Source organism: Hyperoodon ampullatus (assembly GCF_949752795.1).
Source record: "Hyperoodon ampullatus genome assembly, chromosome: 3".
Lineage (NCBI taxonomy): Eukaryota > Metazoa > Chordata > Mammalia > Artiodactyla > Ziphiidae > Hyperoodon > Hyperoodon ampullatus.
In genome coordinates, this window is record NC_136916.1 from 59,299,870 (window position 1) to 59,317,264 (window position 17,395).

A 17,395-nucleotide genomic window follows, 5' to 3' on the forward strand; every position below is an offset into this window, starting at 1 on the left:
TTACTAGCTTGTCTCACCTAATTGTAATAAACTCCTTGTAATGCTGTGAGGGTTAAAGGAGGTGAGGCATGTAAAGTTTTTAGTCCATTGCCTGGCTTACAGTCAGCACTTGATAAATGTTAGCTAGAAAATCCTTTTAAGTCAAGTCTCTATACACTTGCTTTCCATTGAATCATATCTAATATTATAGTATCAGTTATGTATCTCTTGACTTTCATTTCTTATAAGTTATTAGAGTATTATGAAATTATTAGACTGTTAAATTATCAAATATCTCATTATACAAATATTTAGCCTTGTTGTAGACTCACTATTTAGCAGACATTTATTGAGCTCCTGCTGAGTGCTAGGCACTGTGCAAGGTGCTGGAGATGAAGTGGTTAAAAGGTAGAATTCCTATTCTTGTGGAGCTTACAGTATAATGTAGAAGACCAGACAATGGGCAAGTAATGTCATGAGGATATTTATCATATGCTTTTAGCAAACTCTTCCCCCAAAACATGTATCCTTCACCCCTACTATACATTTTGTATTGTGCAAACATTGTATTCATAAGACTTGATTTGAATATATTTAAAGAACACTGTAAACCAATTATAACTTATGTTACTGGCATTATAATCTTCCCTTCAGGAAAAAGAACAAATCACTATTAGCCAGTTGTCCTTGGTAGATCTTGCTGGAAGTGAAAGAACTAACCGGACAAAAGCAGAAGGGAACAGGTTACGTGAAGCTGGTGAGCAAAGCATAGTACTTAATTATTGCTACAACTTTCAAAAACTTGCCATGCCAGTTTATCGTCACTTATTGATAGGTGGTTTATGCATAACTGTCTTCAATTTGACTAAAAATTTAGAGGCTAAGTGACCAGTGCTTTTTCTTTAGTTATGGTGGTTTGGTATTGATTACAACACATTGATTTCTTTAAGAATGAGGAAAAGTGAGTAAAATAAATATAAAATAGGTTATATTCATATTGAAAGTGTCTATTATATCTACGGCTGGTGTGTCAGTACTGGGTCCATTAAATTAAGTGATTGAATAGTTACTCCAACATTCAAAGTGGTAAAAATTGGCTTCTGGAGATAGGAAAAATCTTTGAATACAAAAGCCAGTTGAAAGGAAATCTGTGTGTGTGTTTTTCTCTTTTAATCTGTCATTTAGTACAGCCATTCATGTTATGTTTTATGTTAATAACATTTATGGAGTACCTACTGTGTTATAGGAGTTGAACACAGATATAAAGGATGACACCCTGCCCTAGAGAGCCCATCTAGTACAAGAGAGGCAGGTAACTAGAGTGTCTCAGTAGAGTATGAAGGAAGTGAGCACGAGGTGCTGTGGGAGTACAGAGCAGGGCTGCTCCATCCATTCTGGGGCTGTGTGTGAGAGGGGGGGCTTTGGGGAAGAATGCGTGGAGTTGACACTTAAATTGAAGCGTGAGCTCTTGAAGGATAGAATTAAAGGCATCGTTCCTGAGAGAACATGGCGGTGTCAGGGTAGCTGGAGTGTAGGGTGTGGGTTGGTGAGCCATGACCACTGAGGCAGGAGGGCAAGGCAAGGTCATTAAGACCCTTGACTATCATATTAGAAAGTCTGAATTTTTTCTTGAAGGAATAATGGTGACTACCAATTAAGGGACTAGTGTGTGTCATAGTATCTACTATACGTGGGCTTGATTTCTTGATTGTGACTTTTCAGGATTGTATCATACCCAGTTTTCTGATTGGAAGAGGTTAAGTAATTTTCCTAAGGTTAGAGCCTGGTTCAAACCCAGGTTGGTTGAACTTTCAAAACTTGTATCTTTCTGCTGTTACACAATGAAGGATTAGTTTTAGAAAGACCATTTCCCCAGTGTAGCAGATTAATTTACCAGAGGCAAGTCTAGAGAGATGAAAAGCAGTCAGGAGCCTTTTGCAGTAATGCAGATGAGCAATCGTGTCACCTGGAGGCAAAGGTCAGCCAAAACTAAGAGCTAGTTCGGAAGTAGGCCCATCTGGATGTGGAGAGGAAGGAAGAGAAGAGGGTAAATCAAGGAAGATCTTGATTGAGGAGAAGTAGCTTGAGGTGCAGGTATGGGCAGTTAAGAGTTTTGTGTTGGATATATTCAATTTATTCAAGTGTAAGTGCCTAGTAATTGGATGCAGACAGGTACATGGATTTGGAAGAGAGATTTGACTTGAGGTTTATAGGTTTAGGTTTTGCCAATAAAAGCATGATTTAAGCAATGGGGAAGGTAAGATTATTCATGGAAAACAAAGAGGAACAAACTGAGGGAAGGGCCTTGAGGACAACAAATCCTTGAGATGATTAATTTAGAGAGACTGCGAAGGAGAGAGTGGAGGGCTAGCTAGGTGACTTGAGGGAGTATGGGATGACTAAACACACACACACACACACACACACTCTCTCTCTCTCTCTCGCGCGCGCTCTCTCTCTCTCTCTCTCTCTCTCTCTCTCTCTCTCTCTCTCTCTCTCTCTCTCTCGTTATATAAGTCTTTATACGCAGACAGAGCATCCGGAATCCAGATCACAAGAGGAAGGATTAACCTTGATGGGAAAAGAGGTTTAGCTGGATTGGGAGGAAAGTAGAAACCTGAGGGTTCTGATGCTTTGGGGAGAAAAACAGAAAGGACGATCAGTGTTGATATGGATGGGGAACAGGTGTGACATGGTTAGGGAGTGAGAACTAGAAGAAGAGGATATTGTGCCTGGGGTACAGTTTAGCCTCAGGTTTCTAGAGGTGCTGCAGTTCTGAGTGACAAGGTTCAGGGCGTGGTTACAGTGGTAAAGAGAGAAAGATCTACTGGACTTGAGGAGGCTGGGGCCCTCCAATGGCAGGTCAGAGTGACCTTCCTCTTAGATCCTGAAGTTGACCCAGGAGCTGGCATGTATGGGGAACATTTATTTGAAGGCAGCATTAAGAAACTGGGAAAATGTTGCTGGCTTCCCTCTACTCACCATCCTTATAAAATGTCAGGCTTTAGAAAACAAGCAACTTTTATTCACAAGACTACAGGGCTGCAGGGGAAGCACCACCCTTCTGGGAAATAAAAGTAAGCCTGCAGGGCTTTGCACCATGGGATGGGGTAAAGCTTGTGGACACTACTCAGAATGATATTTTAGAATGTATAACATAAAATACAGGATTAAAAAGGAAACCAATTAGACTGAAATGTGTTTTTTAAAGTATTCTTAAAATCTGTCATATAGTAATTTATGTGCTTTATTAAGGCCTTAAATAAAATCCCAACAGCATGTCTAATAACTGCATAATTTCAAAGTATCTTGAGATCAGCAAAAAACCATAGTGTTATAAAAGTATCTGACTTCTACTGATTAAAAATCACAGGTGGTAGTACTACCACCACTGTAGGTTTTTGGCCTACATTCATAATGGAAGAAATGGCTAAATTTCAGAGATCAATAGAAATAAGGATGTAATTTATTTCCCATCCATGTATGCAGACTCCCTGAAGTGTACCCATGGACAAAACAGACCCCAGGTTAGGAACCCCTGGCATTAGGGAAAGAGGTGAATGGATCATTCTGTGAGAGGCCTGAGGATGAGGGAAGTCTGTTAACAGGAATATCGATTTTGGAGACACAATGTAAGAAAAGGAGGAAGGGCAGTGGGTGGTGGGGTCAAGAAAAATAAAGCATGCATCATGGAATATCATGGAGGTGCAGATGAGCTCTGTGGTTTTGTTTTTTTAATTTTTATCTATTTTTGGATGCGTTGGGTCTTCATTGCTGCACGCGGGTTTTCTCTAGTTGTGGCTCGTGGGCTCTAGAGCGCAGGCTCAGCAGTTGTGGCACATGGGCTTAGTTGCTCCACGGCATGTGGGATCTTCCCGGACCAGGGCTCGAACCCATGTCCCCTGCATTGGCAGGGGGATTCTTAACCACTGCACCACCAGGGAAGCCTAAGCTCTGTGTTTTGAGAGGCGGCTGAGAATGAAAGCATGGTAGAGTCAGCTGACCTTAAGGTTTCAGGATGAAAAAATTCTCAGGTACTTCTGGGGTCTATGCAGGTGAGCTCTCCTGTACTGTTGGCTTGATAGATCTGTCAGACTTGCCTTGACTGAGAAATTCAAATGAGTGGCCAGGACTAACAGGTATGCTGCCTAAGAAACCCTTGTTTAGATATTGAGGGAACAGATTTAGTTGGCTCTTAAGATACTTGACTGGTAGAAACAGGAGCTCCTCCTGGTGCAGGGGAGACTTCAGTGTCCGGATGGAGCCAACTGGAGCCTGAAATGGTCATGCTTTAGAGAAAATATTTTATTATGAGGATATTAAACATCTGTATCTAATATACTCTTTCACATCACAGTATTTAAGATTTGGAAGAAACTTTATGGGTCATGAAGCATAATGTTGCATTCAGTGGAGGGTCTTTATGATACAGTCCTTGAAGGACGGTACTCACCTTCTCCTGCAACACTGCCAGATAAGGACAGCTCTTTAAGTTGAGCCACTAAAATCTGTCATTTGTAATTTCCATCTAATAGTGCTATGAAGTAGGGATTTCACAGGCAAACAGACCACACTCTAGCTACTCAATTGTTGTCTTCAAATGTCTTCTGTGTACATTTTTCTGCCAGGTAACATTAATCAGTCACTAATGACGCTAAGAACGTGTATGGAGGTCCTGAGAGAGAACCAAATGTATGGAACTAACAAGGTAAGCAGCAGCCTTTGAACATTTGTATAGTTTTGTTTGTGTGCATTTTCTGCCTTATGTATTTGGATTTGAATATATTTATAGATGGTTCCATATCGAGATTCAAAGTTAACCCATCTGTTCAAGAACTACTTTGATGGGGAAGGGAAAGTACGCCTGATCGTGTGTGTGAATCCAAAGGCCGAAGATTATGAAGAAAGCTTGGTAATTTTAATGCCTTTATAAAGTCTGACTTTCTATAGAGAAAACAACCATTTGGATGTGAAGAATAACATTTTGAACATTTTTTAAACTGATACAGAACCATTAGTTACAGAAGTGAACTAATGACCAATCTATTACCGTTTCATTTACTAATTTCTTTAGAAAGACTTGGATATGCTTATTTGTTTAAAAAAACAAACCCCATTTATTTTGTGTCTTAGCAAGTCATGAGATTTGCAGAAGTGACCCAAGAAGTTGAAGTAGCAAGACCAACAGACAAGGCAATATGTGGTTTAACGCCGGGAAGGCGATACAGAAACCAGGCCCGGGGAGGTCCTGTTGGAGATGGTATGAGCTGCTGTTATGTCATTTGCCCACTGATGAGTCTGTCTGTCTGTCTCTTTTTTTTTTTGCGGTACGCAGGCCTCTCACTGTTGTGCCCTCTCCCGTTGTGGAGCACAGGCTCCGGACGCGCAGGCTCAGCGGCCATGGCTCCCAGGCCTAGCCGCTCTGCGGCATGTGGGATCTTCCCGGACCGGACTGGGGCACGAACCCGTGTCCCCTGCATTGGCAGGTGGACTCTCAACCACTGCGCCACCAGGGAAGCCCCCATGTCTCTCTCTTTTAAAAAAAAAAATCTGTTTCACATAAGAAAACTGTTTACTTCCTTTCCCCTCGAAAATCAAGTGCAAAAAAAATTCTGAATCAAAGTATAAGTGACATTTCTTTTATTATATACCTTTTTTTCATTTTTCCTTCTTTATAACACATTTTTAAGGAAGTATTATGACAGCCCAACAAGGTACAATGTTGACTGGGGATCTTATCACAGTGTTAAAACTTGTTTGAGTAACTTTTTTCCTGTGTAACTAACTTTTTATTTTTAATAACTCAATACAGAACTGCTGGTTTCAGAAGTGGTTTTGCAGAGTTTTCCACCTTTGCCATCCTGCGAAATTTTGGATATCAATGACAAGCAGACTCTTCCCAGGCTGATTGAAGCACTAGAGAAACAACATCACCTACGACAAATGATGACTGATGAGTTTCACAAACAGTGTAAGGGCAAAACTGCAGTCATTTTAACACCAGAAATTTGCAGGGAATTGAGTTCTTTGTTGGGATAGAATCTTCAAGGAAGGGTTATTTTGTCTCTGAACTTAGTAGTCCCCAAGGCATCATTTTATATTCCAAGAAATTAAAGCAAAAGAGAAAAGTGGGTATGAGTTTCTCCCTTTCAGAAATCAATAGTGATGATCAAAGGGATAACAGCTACTTTTTAGTTCCTACTACTTACTTATTTGCAAGGCATTTAACATGTATTACATTATAATAACTATCTTTGAGAAAATCACTTAATCCTTTATTTCTAGTTTCCATCCGCAAAATGGGGATTGTAATTGCTCCTACATCAGGGTGCTGTAAGGATAAATGAGATAATGTGTGAAAATCATGTAGGACAGGAACAGCTTGGTACATAGTAAGTGCTCAGTGAATGTACTTACACTTATCATCTTCATAAGAAAAATGTGAGATAAGTGGTATTTAAATCCCCATTTTCAAGTGAGGAAATGTGCTCAGAAAAAATGCCCACATCACATAAATGTTGATTTCATTGGTTATTTTCGAATCGGAGTAATCTTGGCCTGCATGCTCTTGTTTCAGCTATTACTTTTAAAGCTTTGTTGCAAGAATTTGACAATGCTGTTTTAAATAAAGAAAACTACATTCAAGGAAAACTAAATGAAAAAGAAAAGGTGATCTCAGGACAGAAATCGGAAATTGAACGACTGGAGAAGAAAAACAAAACTTTAGAATACAAGGTTGGCTTTGGTATTATCATGGATGTATATTTAGCACTGGTCTCTGACTTAGCCGTTCTGCTATACTGGCCAGCAGCTGCTGCTTACAGGGAGTTATCATTTGGTTATTTACTAATCTTCATCCCATCCCCAAAAAGAGGAAATATGAGTGAAAAGCATAAAAGGGGTAATACACTCTTTAATTTTATGAAATAGACTTTAGCAATCGAAGAGAATGTTCTACAGTTTAGCTTTGATTATAGCTTGCTTTTTGATTTACTAATGTGTAATGTTTGTTCTCTCATTCACTGAGGATCATTTAGAGAGTACACATTCATTCTAGAGAGAAGCTAATCTCAACTGATATAGTGTTCTCTATTCTGAAAGTAGCCTAAAAATTAAATTTTAGGCCTTAATTTTCAGGAAAAGTAATTTTCACATGAAATCAGTTATAACTTCATCTTTCAGTGAGGAACTTGTTTAAAAGTTCTCATTTCTAGGAATGGAGGTGGGAATTCAGATGAAATTTTAGAAGAAAATGCTTTCTCCATGATTTTTCTTTCCGTAACTATGCTTGCATAAGATTATGAGAGAGATTTTTTTTTTTTTTTTTTTGGTGCGGTACGCGGGCCTCTCACTATTGTGGCCTCTCCCGTTGCGGAGCACAGGCTCCGGACGCGCAGGCTCAGTGGCCATGGCTCACGGGCCCAGCCGAACCCGTGTCCCCTGCATCGGCAGGTGGACTCCCAACCACTGCGCCACCAGGGAAGCCCGAGAGAGATTATTTTAAACCTACTTGAAATGTTTACATACCAAATGCTGAACATAATGGTCTACTTTCCCAGGTTGAGATTTTAGAGAAAACAACGACTATCTATGAAGAAGACAAGCGCAATCTGCAACAGGAGCTGGAAACCCAGAATCAGAAACTTCAGCAACAGTTTTCTGACAAGCGCAGACTAGAAGCCAGGCTGCAAGGCATGGTGACAGAAACAACCATGAAGTGGGAGAAAGAATGTGTGAGTGTCATTCATACAGTGCTCATGTCAGGGATGATTCATCTCTAATTGGAGCATTCTGAATCCCTTGTACTTGGGGTAGGGTTTTAGTGGTGGTGGCCACAGCAGCCCCTATTCAGTTCCTCTTCCTTCCTTCCTTCCTTCCTCTGCCCTTACAAGTCACAACAAATTAATAAGCATTATGAAGAACTGGAGAACTCTCATCTTTAGGAAGTAAAGCTTTCAGGTAAACTAGTGCACTTGTTTGCTATAACTGAATTAGAATATTTATCACCATATATAATCTTCAGGAGCGTCGAGTGGCAGCCAAACAGCTGGAGATGCAAAATAAACTCTGGGTGAAAGATGAAAAACTGAAACAACTGAAGGCTATTGTTACTGAACCCAAAGCTGAAAGGCCAGAGAGACCCTCTCGGGAGCGCGATCGAGAAAAAGCTACTCAAAGACCTGTTTCTCCATCACCAGTACCTGTAAGTTATTTGTAGTTGTGTAGTAACTTAGTAGTACTAGAGAAGGTTTGTTCAGATTAGGTGACTATTTCTGTGAGAATCAATTTTTTGTTTTATATTATTGTATTTCTCAAATTTCTATTTATAAATATTTTCAAATTTAGTATAAACACAAATTTAGTATAAAAATTAGTAATTTAGTACAAAAATTATGTCTTCCTGTGCTAATATTAATGAATTGTTTCACTTTTTCAAGTCTTGCTCATTAATTTCTCTTCAATTTTTTTAGCCTTCTAGTAACTATATTGCTCAGATTTCCAACGGCCAGCAACTCATGAGCCAGCCACAGCTACATAGGGGCTCTAACTCTTGCAGCAGCATTTCTGTAGCTTCCTGTATTTCGGAATGGGAGCAGAAAATTCCTTCGTACAACACACCTCTCAATGTCACATCTATTGCAAGGCGTAGGCAGCAGGAGCCAGGACAAAGTAAAACTTGTATCGTGTCAGACAGAAGGCGAGGGATGTACCGGACTGAAGGCAGGGAGGTGGTTCCTTCACTCAGAAATGAGATAGAAATAGAAGAGGATCACTGCAGCAGGGTTAGTGCCAGTATTATTTTAAAGCATTGTAGCAATAGATTTTAATCTTCTGTGTTTTTTTAACTAACTTGGTTCAGAAAGTTCAATGGAAAGATGGGTGAGCGCTAATATAAACAAGGTCTAATTTTTCTGTTACTTTGAAAGATCAAATCATCCTGAAACTGAGGCCTAGCTCTTCACCTGAAAAACCCTAAACCCATTTGGCACAGAAATACTGCCTCCTGTTCAGTGAAAGCAGGTCAGTGGGGCACATCCCAGAGTCACATGTGCTTTTCAGCTGCATAAACTGATGAGCATCCACAAAGTCAGTGACTGAGTGTCTTAGAGCACATTTTCCATTTCTGATTTTGGTTTCTCTTCCCCAAATTAAGACTTTTTGCTGTTTTCGAACTTTCATTTTTAAAATTGCTTTCCCAGACTTTTATTTTGAAAAATAGATTTGGATATATTTTTTTTCTTGAACCTTTGACAGTAAGTCATAGACTTCGTGTCCTACATAACCACAATCTTCATCACACCTAAGATGTTAACCCTGAAAAGTACCTTCTAACATACAGTTCATGTTTACATTTCCCCAGTTGTCCCAATAATGGCTTTTCTTTTTTCAAACCTTGGTCTTATCAAGGTGAATACATTCTATGTGGTTATTATCCCTCTTTAATCTCGTTCAATATAAAATAGTCCATCCTCCCCTTTTTTGATTTTCATGACATTGACTATTTTTTGAAGAGCCCAGGCCAGCTGTTTTATAACTGCTGAAGAAAGGTTTCCATCTCCAATACATTGCTTTTAATCTCAAGGCCTTTATTTCAATTTACAAGGGCTCTGCCTCATTCAAGGGTGTTTAAACAAATTTATGTCTATATTTTCTTCTTAAGGATTAAGGTAAAGTTTTCCTTTGAATCTGAGTAAGTGGACAAAGTTAATATTGTGAATTTACATTTAGTAAAATTTTAATATATCTCTTTAAGAATTTTTCTTCTAAACAACTTAATCTTACAGTAATTATTTGCTTTAGATTTTCTTGTGGTATAATTTAGGGTGCAGAAAAATTTCATTCAGGTGGCCTGCATTCCTGATTATTAAGGGATGATGATGAATTACAAGGTATTTACCAAGGCAACGGATAATTCTAAAGTCGCTTAAGTTCTTTACTTTGCAGATTTTGCTTTAAACCTTTTTAGGGAGCAAATCACGGTGGCTGGTCTTTCTGATCAACTCTAATAAATCCCCCTTATTTCATGCAACTCTATAGACTGAAAACTATTCAAGGCCTACTTATGCCTGGTCAACATTAATGTAATATCTAATTTGGCTACGAGATATTTAAGAGGATTTACTAGAGGTCCTTTAACTTCTTCATTTGAAATCAAAATCTCTTTAGAAGTGCAGCAGAGAAAAGTTTAGGCTAGTATCTATGCATCTGGGTTTGTTGGTCAAAAATTAGGTCAGGTGGACTGAATTTATAATACTTCAGTGAGGAAGAAATTTAAAATATCATATATTTCATAAACGATAGTAGAATGTAAGGACTGTCATCTTTCCAAAGCTTGTTTCAGAATGTATTTATTGCTAAGTGTGTTTGAGAAATCTGTCACCTTTGCTAAATGGTAGGACATGAGAGCCACATTCTTCCTTTACAACATTAAGCTATTTTAAGAATGGGAAGTTTCCTGCTTGTTGTGAGGTTTGGGCATCCAGAGTGGCAAACTCTATTGCCCATGTTTTGGTATCATGATTTGTCACTAGTGCTTCATTTGTTTCTTGTACAGGGAAAAACACTTCAGTTCTCCGCATACGCATTTTAAATTAGATGTTCATACTTGACCAGCTTTGAAGGATTTGGGCTGTGGCAGACTGTTTCATTTCCTTTCAGTTTTGTAAACAGAAAGATGTTTGCAAAGTTACAAAGAAACTATTAACTATGTTCTGTATGTGATTTTTTCCCCCCCTTAGGCTGAATGTGCTAAATTTAACTGTCCTAAAGTTATGTAACATTTTACTGGAAGCATCTAGTTTTTCATTGTATGATAGAGGCTGATTTGACAGTATATTCTTTATCGATAGTTCTTGGAAGCTTTATGAAACGTTTGGGGGAAAAATGTTGGTATGTTTTAGCCATTATTGTTTTTGAACTTTTCAAAAAGTTGTTTTGAGATTTTTTAATAGTACTCAGAAGTATTTTATTTACATTCTTTTAATCATTTTATACACAAGGTTTTCATTATACCTTATGTTCTTTAGCAGTCTGTAGTCTACAGCTCCATCAGCTTTGGGGAGGGTCCTGTTTTGTAACAGCAGTATTTTCTCTCTTGTTTAGAGGCTTATGATATATATTTAGGGCTTCTGCTGGTCTTTCTGAAGCTTTTAACTTAGTCATGGACCTAACAGATTACCTCACAATAGCAGGCACAAATACTGGTTTTTGATTAAGAATGCAAAATGAATTACCTGTCCTGAATACCACCTATGCAGGAAAGACGAGCGGCATTACCAGAACTTTTCCTTCTATTCTTTGTTGAAAGGGAAGCTCCCTAGTAGAATATATAATACATATACACAAGCTGGTGTTAAAAGATATTCGTTGGTTTTAAATACAAAGAGAACATTTAAATTGCTTGAGTAACGTTTAGCTTTTGAAAAGGTTCATGCATTTGTTTTGATATTGTCACCAACTAATGTAGCCCAAACCGCTGCACTTCTAATAGCATGCTTAAATTAATTCTGGGTTATGTTTGTTTCTTGATTCCTCTTTCAACCTGATCAGAATGCACCACCAATTCGTCTGCGACACAGACGATCACGCTCTGCGGGAGACAGATGGGTAGATCATAAGCCTGCCTCTAACCTGCAAACTGAAACAGTCATGCAGCCACAAGTCCCTCATGCCATCACTGTATCTGTTGCAAATGAAAAGGCACTAGCTAAGTGTGAGAAGTACATGCTGACCCACCAGGAACTAGCCTCCGATGGGGAGATTGAAACTAAGCTAATTAAGGTAAAAAATTTACACAAGAGAAGGTCAGCTTAACAAAAAACCATTTACTCTTCCTGTGTGTCAACACAGGAAGTGTCAACTGGAACTTAAATGGGTATTGATAAAACCCTTTTGTTTGTTAGAAAACTAAAGTAACTACTTAGATTATGACTCTGCTAAATTGGAACTAAATCTGCTACTTTCTGTCAAATGAGGCTTAGAGTCTCAGGTTTGTTAGAGGAACTCCAGATGTATTACGTACTTTTAATTAATATGTATTTTGTTTTAACCCCTACTTAAGAAGTAAACCAAAGAACTCCTACCTTTGATTGTACTGTCACTTGAGGGAATTCCCTGGCAGTCCGTGGTTAGGACTCTTTCACTGCTTTCACTGCCGAGGGCCTGAGTTCAATCCCTGGACCAGGAACTAAGATCCCACAAGCTGTACAGTGCAGCAAAACAAAAACAACTGTACTGTTATTTGAATATGAGAGGAGGGGTACATCCAGAGAAGAAAGTATACTGCCTTCTAACGTTTAGAAGTTTCTGACAGATTTCTTGATCTCTAGTGTAGTTTTTAAATTATAGGTTGAATAAAAAGGAATGCTATTTTCTGCAATTAAGAATGCTACTAATTATATTACATTGGACTTCTTTTGTTTAGTGAGAGATATGTACACAAATCTTTAAAGTATTTTAATGGTACAGACCCAGCAGTCCAAACACCATCTGGTTTTGTGGATGGGAGTTTCCATAAAACAGCAGAGTCTTCAATTTAATTTGAAATATATATGTATGTTTACCCTTTGGATGTATAAAAAGTGTAATGGTGACCTTTTCTCTTGGCTGTAGGGTGATGTTTATAAAACAAGGGGTGGTGGACAATCTGTCCAGTTTACTGAAATTGAGACTTTGAAACAAGAATCACCAACTGGGTGAGTGATCATCAAATTCCTTTCTTTAGAGGGCTGTCATTTTCTTAGCTGCTCATTCTTGAGGAACTGACTAGCCTGTAAAATGTATCAATTCTCTGAAGGAGTATATATGGTATTTCCCTATTTCTAATATATTTCCTGTTCTTAGATACAAAAAATAACTGTTGCATTCTATTTTCCCTTTTTCTGTAGTCGAAAACGAAAATCTTCCACAGGAGCACCTGCCCAACCAGATGGAACAGAGTCTGAATGGACCGACGTAGAAACGAGGGTAGGAGTAAAAAATATTTGCTAGGGATGTCATATTTTAAGCCCTACCAGCTGTAGCTTTTCATGCTCTTTGAAACAAACAACTAAGGTCTGATCCCACATGGCCAATGCAGCCTGTAGGCCTGTCCCCAGCACATCTGAGAAGGTATTTGTATTTCTGCTCTGGTTTTACTGGAGCTCTTCAGCTCAAAGCCCGTTTTTAGTGTAGAGGGATAAGGCCCAAGAATCAAGTCAGAGAGCATCACCCTAGAATAACAAGAATGCCCATCAAACTGATGGGAATCTTCTCAGGAGAAGAACTTCCCTGTGGAACTGTTATTCCTGAGGAGAGAGTGACATAATAAAGATCATGGGAAGGTGGGGGTCAGCCGACCAAGCTCTAGCCTTTGCCACTTTCTTCTTCCTGATAGAAAATGAGGAAATTTACCTGAATGATCTCTAAAGACCCTTCCACCTCACAATTTTTGTGGCACATCAAATAAATTTCAAGTACCTGATTAGTATTTTAACATATGTATCTGCGCTGGACTAGAAAGCAATGTTGGATTTCACCTTGGTTGAATCTGTCTAAATAGATCTGTTTAATAGACTGCAGAGAGGAGCTGATCTTTCCCCTCTCTGGTTTTTCTCTCAGTGTTCTGTGGCTGTAGAGATGAGAGCAGGGTCTCAGCTGGGGCCTGGGTATCAGCACCACGCACAACCCAAGTGAGTACTGACCACGTGTGGCCTTTCTCTGTGTTTTCCCTCCCCACCACCCCTTCTCCCTACCAACCACTTTTTTTTTTTTTTTTTTTTTTAAAGAGGACTTATGTGGTTTTTGTTTGCCCGTTGGAATATCTGGGCCCTACTGGCAGACGACGCTAGGCAATAGCAGTGCTGAGAACCGGGGTTGGGGGGGGCGGTGGGGGGTGCTGAATAAGAGCAATTAGAGCTGTAAGAACATTCGCTCTTGTTCTTTTTGCCTGTGCTCATAAAGTTTTCAGAGGCTGAACTGAGATCACCTATAAGGAGGGGAGGCTGGAGTCAGGGATGGCAGCTCCTCGTGTAATTCATTCTTTCCTAATTCCCCTCTTGTTACAGCAAAAAGTGTTCGCTAAAATAAAACGGAATGGCAGAATTTATGGCCCATTTTTCTCCCCATATTAATCAAACCCACTGCTTTTCAAATATCTACCTATACAGGTCCATGTGTCCATTTTTGACACACGTATTCCTTAGGCAGTTTGGAAAATCAATGCAACAGGATAAAGATGGAAAGTTCTGTTTTTTAAATTTAATACTAGATAAGCATATTTTATAAGTTATTTGCTTTCTTAGAAGGACTTTTAACTCTTCCCATGATAAAACAGGAATTCTCTCAAAGCCCTCCTAGAGATTTATTGCAAAATTCAGCACTAAATGCTGGTTTTCATTTTTTTTCATTTTAGGCGCAAGAAGCCATGAATTAACAGTCCCAATAACAAAAGAACATTTTCATTTGTGTTGATTTCTCCAAAGCAATGCCAGAAGGAGTCTTCTGAATGAATCATCTTGTAGAACTCCAGCTTTGTTGAATACCACAGACCTCAGATATGTCATCATACACTGGCCTACATAAAGATTCCCCTATGGCTCCAAAGATATCTAGGATTCTACAAACTTTTTATATTATACACCTTGCCATATTTAATATTAATAGCAGAGAAAGACCCCTCTTTCTCATGCCATATGAATTTTTTTATAATGCTATTTTTTGTATATTTCTTGTATACTTATAAACTAATTCATGCATGTATTTGTTTTAGGTGATTAAGGAAAATATATATCTAGATCACGCTTTGCTTTTTATTGTGACATTTCTACTTCTTGTCTGAATATTTCTTAAGGGTTTATAAAAAAACAAATGCTGCTATTGATTAGCTGCAAGAATGCACTTTAGACATATTTGACAATTCAAACTTCCAAAATAAATAAAGATGTCAGAGACTGGCCAATACTAAAACCATTTTAGGAAGGTGTTCTGAATTTTGTATATATGTACTTTCTGACATTTAGCTATACCAAAAGAATTGAAATAAAAAGCACTAAAATACAAGGTTGTGTGATAGTAATTTAACACTTAGTCCCAGAACCTAGCATTGTGCCTTGCTGGCACATTTGTGGGATGAATTAAAAGAAAGCACTAGAAATTTCTCTCACCACATTGAGGATACTTGTTTCAGCATGCAAAGGAACAGCTTCAAAAGGGGCTATTTCCTCTGTTGAAAACCAGGAACATTCTCCCAGCCCACTGGGTGTACTGCAGCCCCTGGGCAATCCTTCACACACAGACTGTGTTTGATTTGGAATCTTCCTTTTACTTCATTCAACTTAGGGTTTCAAGACCAGCACTCAGTCTCCAGGTATGAAAATTTTAAATTATTGATATTACACCCAACTCACATGCATAAGGTAGAGGAGCAAGTGATGGCAGCATCATGGCAGTGTGAGTTGTAAATAAAAGAGGGAAAAAAATGGAACAACTAATGGGTCATTCATAACTGAACAAAAGTATCTCTGTACATTACACCAGAACATCCAAAAGATTTCTACCGATAAGCACTTCAGAACGTAGGTGGATGGACCTTGGAGAGGGCTGCAGATCCAAGGGAGCGCCTCAGCCCCACTCGCTGTGGGCGCGGTGGGAAGCTAGACTGGGAGTGCAGCACCGGGTGGACAGGAGGTCCAGCCAGCCCGACAGAGAACCAGGAACACTGTGGGGAGCGGGACGGAGACCAGTTTGGAGGCAGAGGAAGAGCAGGAGCACACTGGGTGTCCACTGCCAGGGACAGCAGCCACCTCCCTCACAGAGGTCTCTAAGGGACTGCCTGGCTGGTCACAGCTGGAGGAACCTGTTTCTTTCTCTCCAGCAGCACGAATTCCTCAGGAGCGACCTCCCTGACTAGTGGAAGTGGAAAGAGGGAGACAAGAACAAAGGGCACTGAAGTATCTCACTCCCTGCCCTCTGCCTCAGATTTCAGCAGGAGGTCCATGCATGGCCCTCTGGGGGCTCCCCGCAGTGGAGGCTCTCCCTGCCAGGCTGTGGGCAACCACAGGTGCTGAGCCCACACTTGCCCACTCTGCTGCCAGCTTTTTTACAGGCACTCCCTAGCACAGCCCCAGAGCCAGCTCAGGTAGAGAAACCGAAAACTTGAGCTATGGTGCCACCTTCTGGAGAATAAAAGCAAGGTTTCTAATTGCCAGTGTTGAACAAAGCAAGCAACTAATAGAAGAAACGTGTGCTACTTCAAACTCAATGGCAGGGGCACATTTTACCAAGCACTATGAAAAATCACAGTGATATGGTATCACAATGAGAAAAATAATAATTCTTCAGCAACTGAACCCAAAGGCACAGAATACGGTGATCTGATAAAGAATTAAAAACAGCTGTGATGAAGGATTTATTTGCTGAGCTACAAGAAAACTCAGGCAATTCAAGAATATAGAAATAAAGTTACTGAATGTAAGGTGTTGTTTACCAAATATACTGAAATTTTTAAAAAGAACCAAATTCTGGAGCTGAAGAATTCAATGAATGACATCAAGAATGTATAGAAAGCTTAGGAAATAAGGCAGATGAGATCTGGGAAAGAATCTGCAACTCAGAGGGTAGAAATTTAGAAATGACTCAGGAGGAGAGAGAACTAACATTTTTAAAAAGTGAAGAAAACCTACGAGAACTCTCATATATGACGACAAAATAAATGTAAGAATAACGGTCTACCAGAAGGAGCAGAGAGGGAGGGGGAGCAGAGAGTGTGTATTTAAAAAAAGAATAGCTGAGAATCTCCCAAGCCTGGGGAGGGAATTGGATATAAAAGTCCAAGAAGCTAACAGGACACCCTATTATCTCAATGCAAAAAGACCTTCTCCAAAACACACTATAATGAAACTGTCAAAAGTCAAAGAAAAAATAAGAAAAAATCTTAAAGGCATCCAGGGGTTAAAAAAATAGTAGCCTACAAAGGAATCCCCACAAGGCTATCAGTGGATTTCCCAGCAGAAATTCTATAGGCCAGGAAAGAGTGGAGTGACATATTCAAAGTGTTGAAGATAAATACGGCCAGCCAAGAATACTTTATCCAGTGAAGTTAACCTTCAGCTATGAAGGAGAAATAAAGGCTTTCCCAGACAAACAAAACCTGCCATGCAGGAAATGCTGAAAGGAGTTCTTCAGCTGAAACAGAGTGATGCTAATTAGTGACATAAAACAAATGAAAGTACACATAAAAAGAGGTAAATTGGGACATCAAAAGTATAAAAGGGGAGGAGTAAAAAGGGTTGAATCTTTATAGGCGAATGAAAACAAGGTGCTATCAACAGCATGAAAAGGACTATTTTACCTATGAGATATATTATAAGCCACAAGGTAACCACAAAACAAAAATCTAGAGGCATGAAACATTAAAAAAAAAAAGCGGGAGTGGGGG

General features: G+C 39.3%; 1 protein-coding gene across 1 annotated transcript in view; it reads left to right on the top strand.

Moving 5' to 3' along the window:
* KIF23 (kinesin family member 23) overlaps positions 1–14,399 on the top strand; it is a gene marked incomplete at its 5' end in the record, with an annotated part of 29,975 nt that extends 15,576 nt beyond the window's left edge. The window contains 14 exons of the mRNA XM_079699085.1: positions 634–736; positions 4,608–4,687; positions 4,772–4,891; positions 5,113–5,239; positions 5,792–5,950; positions 6,557–6,714; positions 7,539–7,712; positions 8,003–8,182; positions 8,451–8,766; positions 11,513–11,760; positions 12,592–12,674; positions 12,867–12,945; positions 13,579–13,649; positions 14,372–14,399. Of these exons, the coding sequence (XP_079555211.1) occupies positions 634–736; positions 4,608–4,687; positions 4,772–4,891; positions 5,113–5,239; positions 5,792–5,950; positions 6,557–6,714; positions 7,539–7,712; positions 8,003–8,182; positions 8,451–8,766; positions 11,513–11,760; positions 12,592–12,674; positions 12,867–12,945; positions 13,579–13,649; positions 14,372–14,387 (1,914 nt within the window). The 3' untranslated portion in view covers positions 14,388–14,399. The remainder of the gene's footprint in view (positions 1–633; positions 737–4,607; positions 4,688–4,771; positions 4,892–5,112; positions 5,240–5,791; positions 5,951–6,556; positions 6,715–7,538; positions 7,713–8,002; positions 8,183–8,450; positions 8,767–11,512; positions 11,761–12,591; positions 12,675–12,866; positions 12,946–13,578; positions 13,650–14,371) is intronic.
* Positions 14,400–17,395: the final 2,996 nt, after the last annotated feature.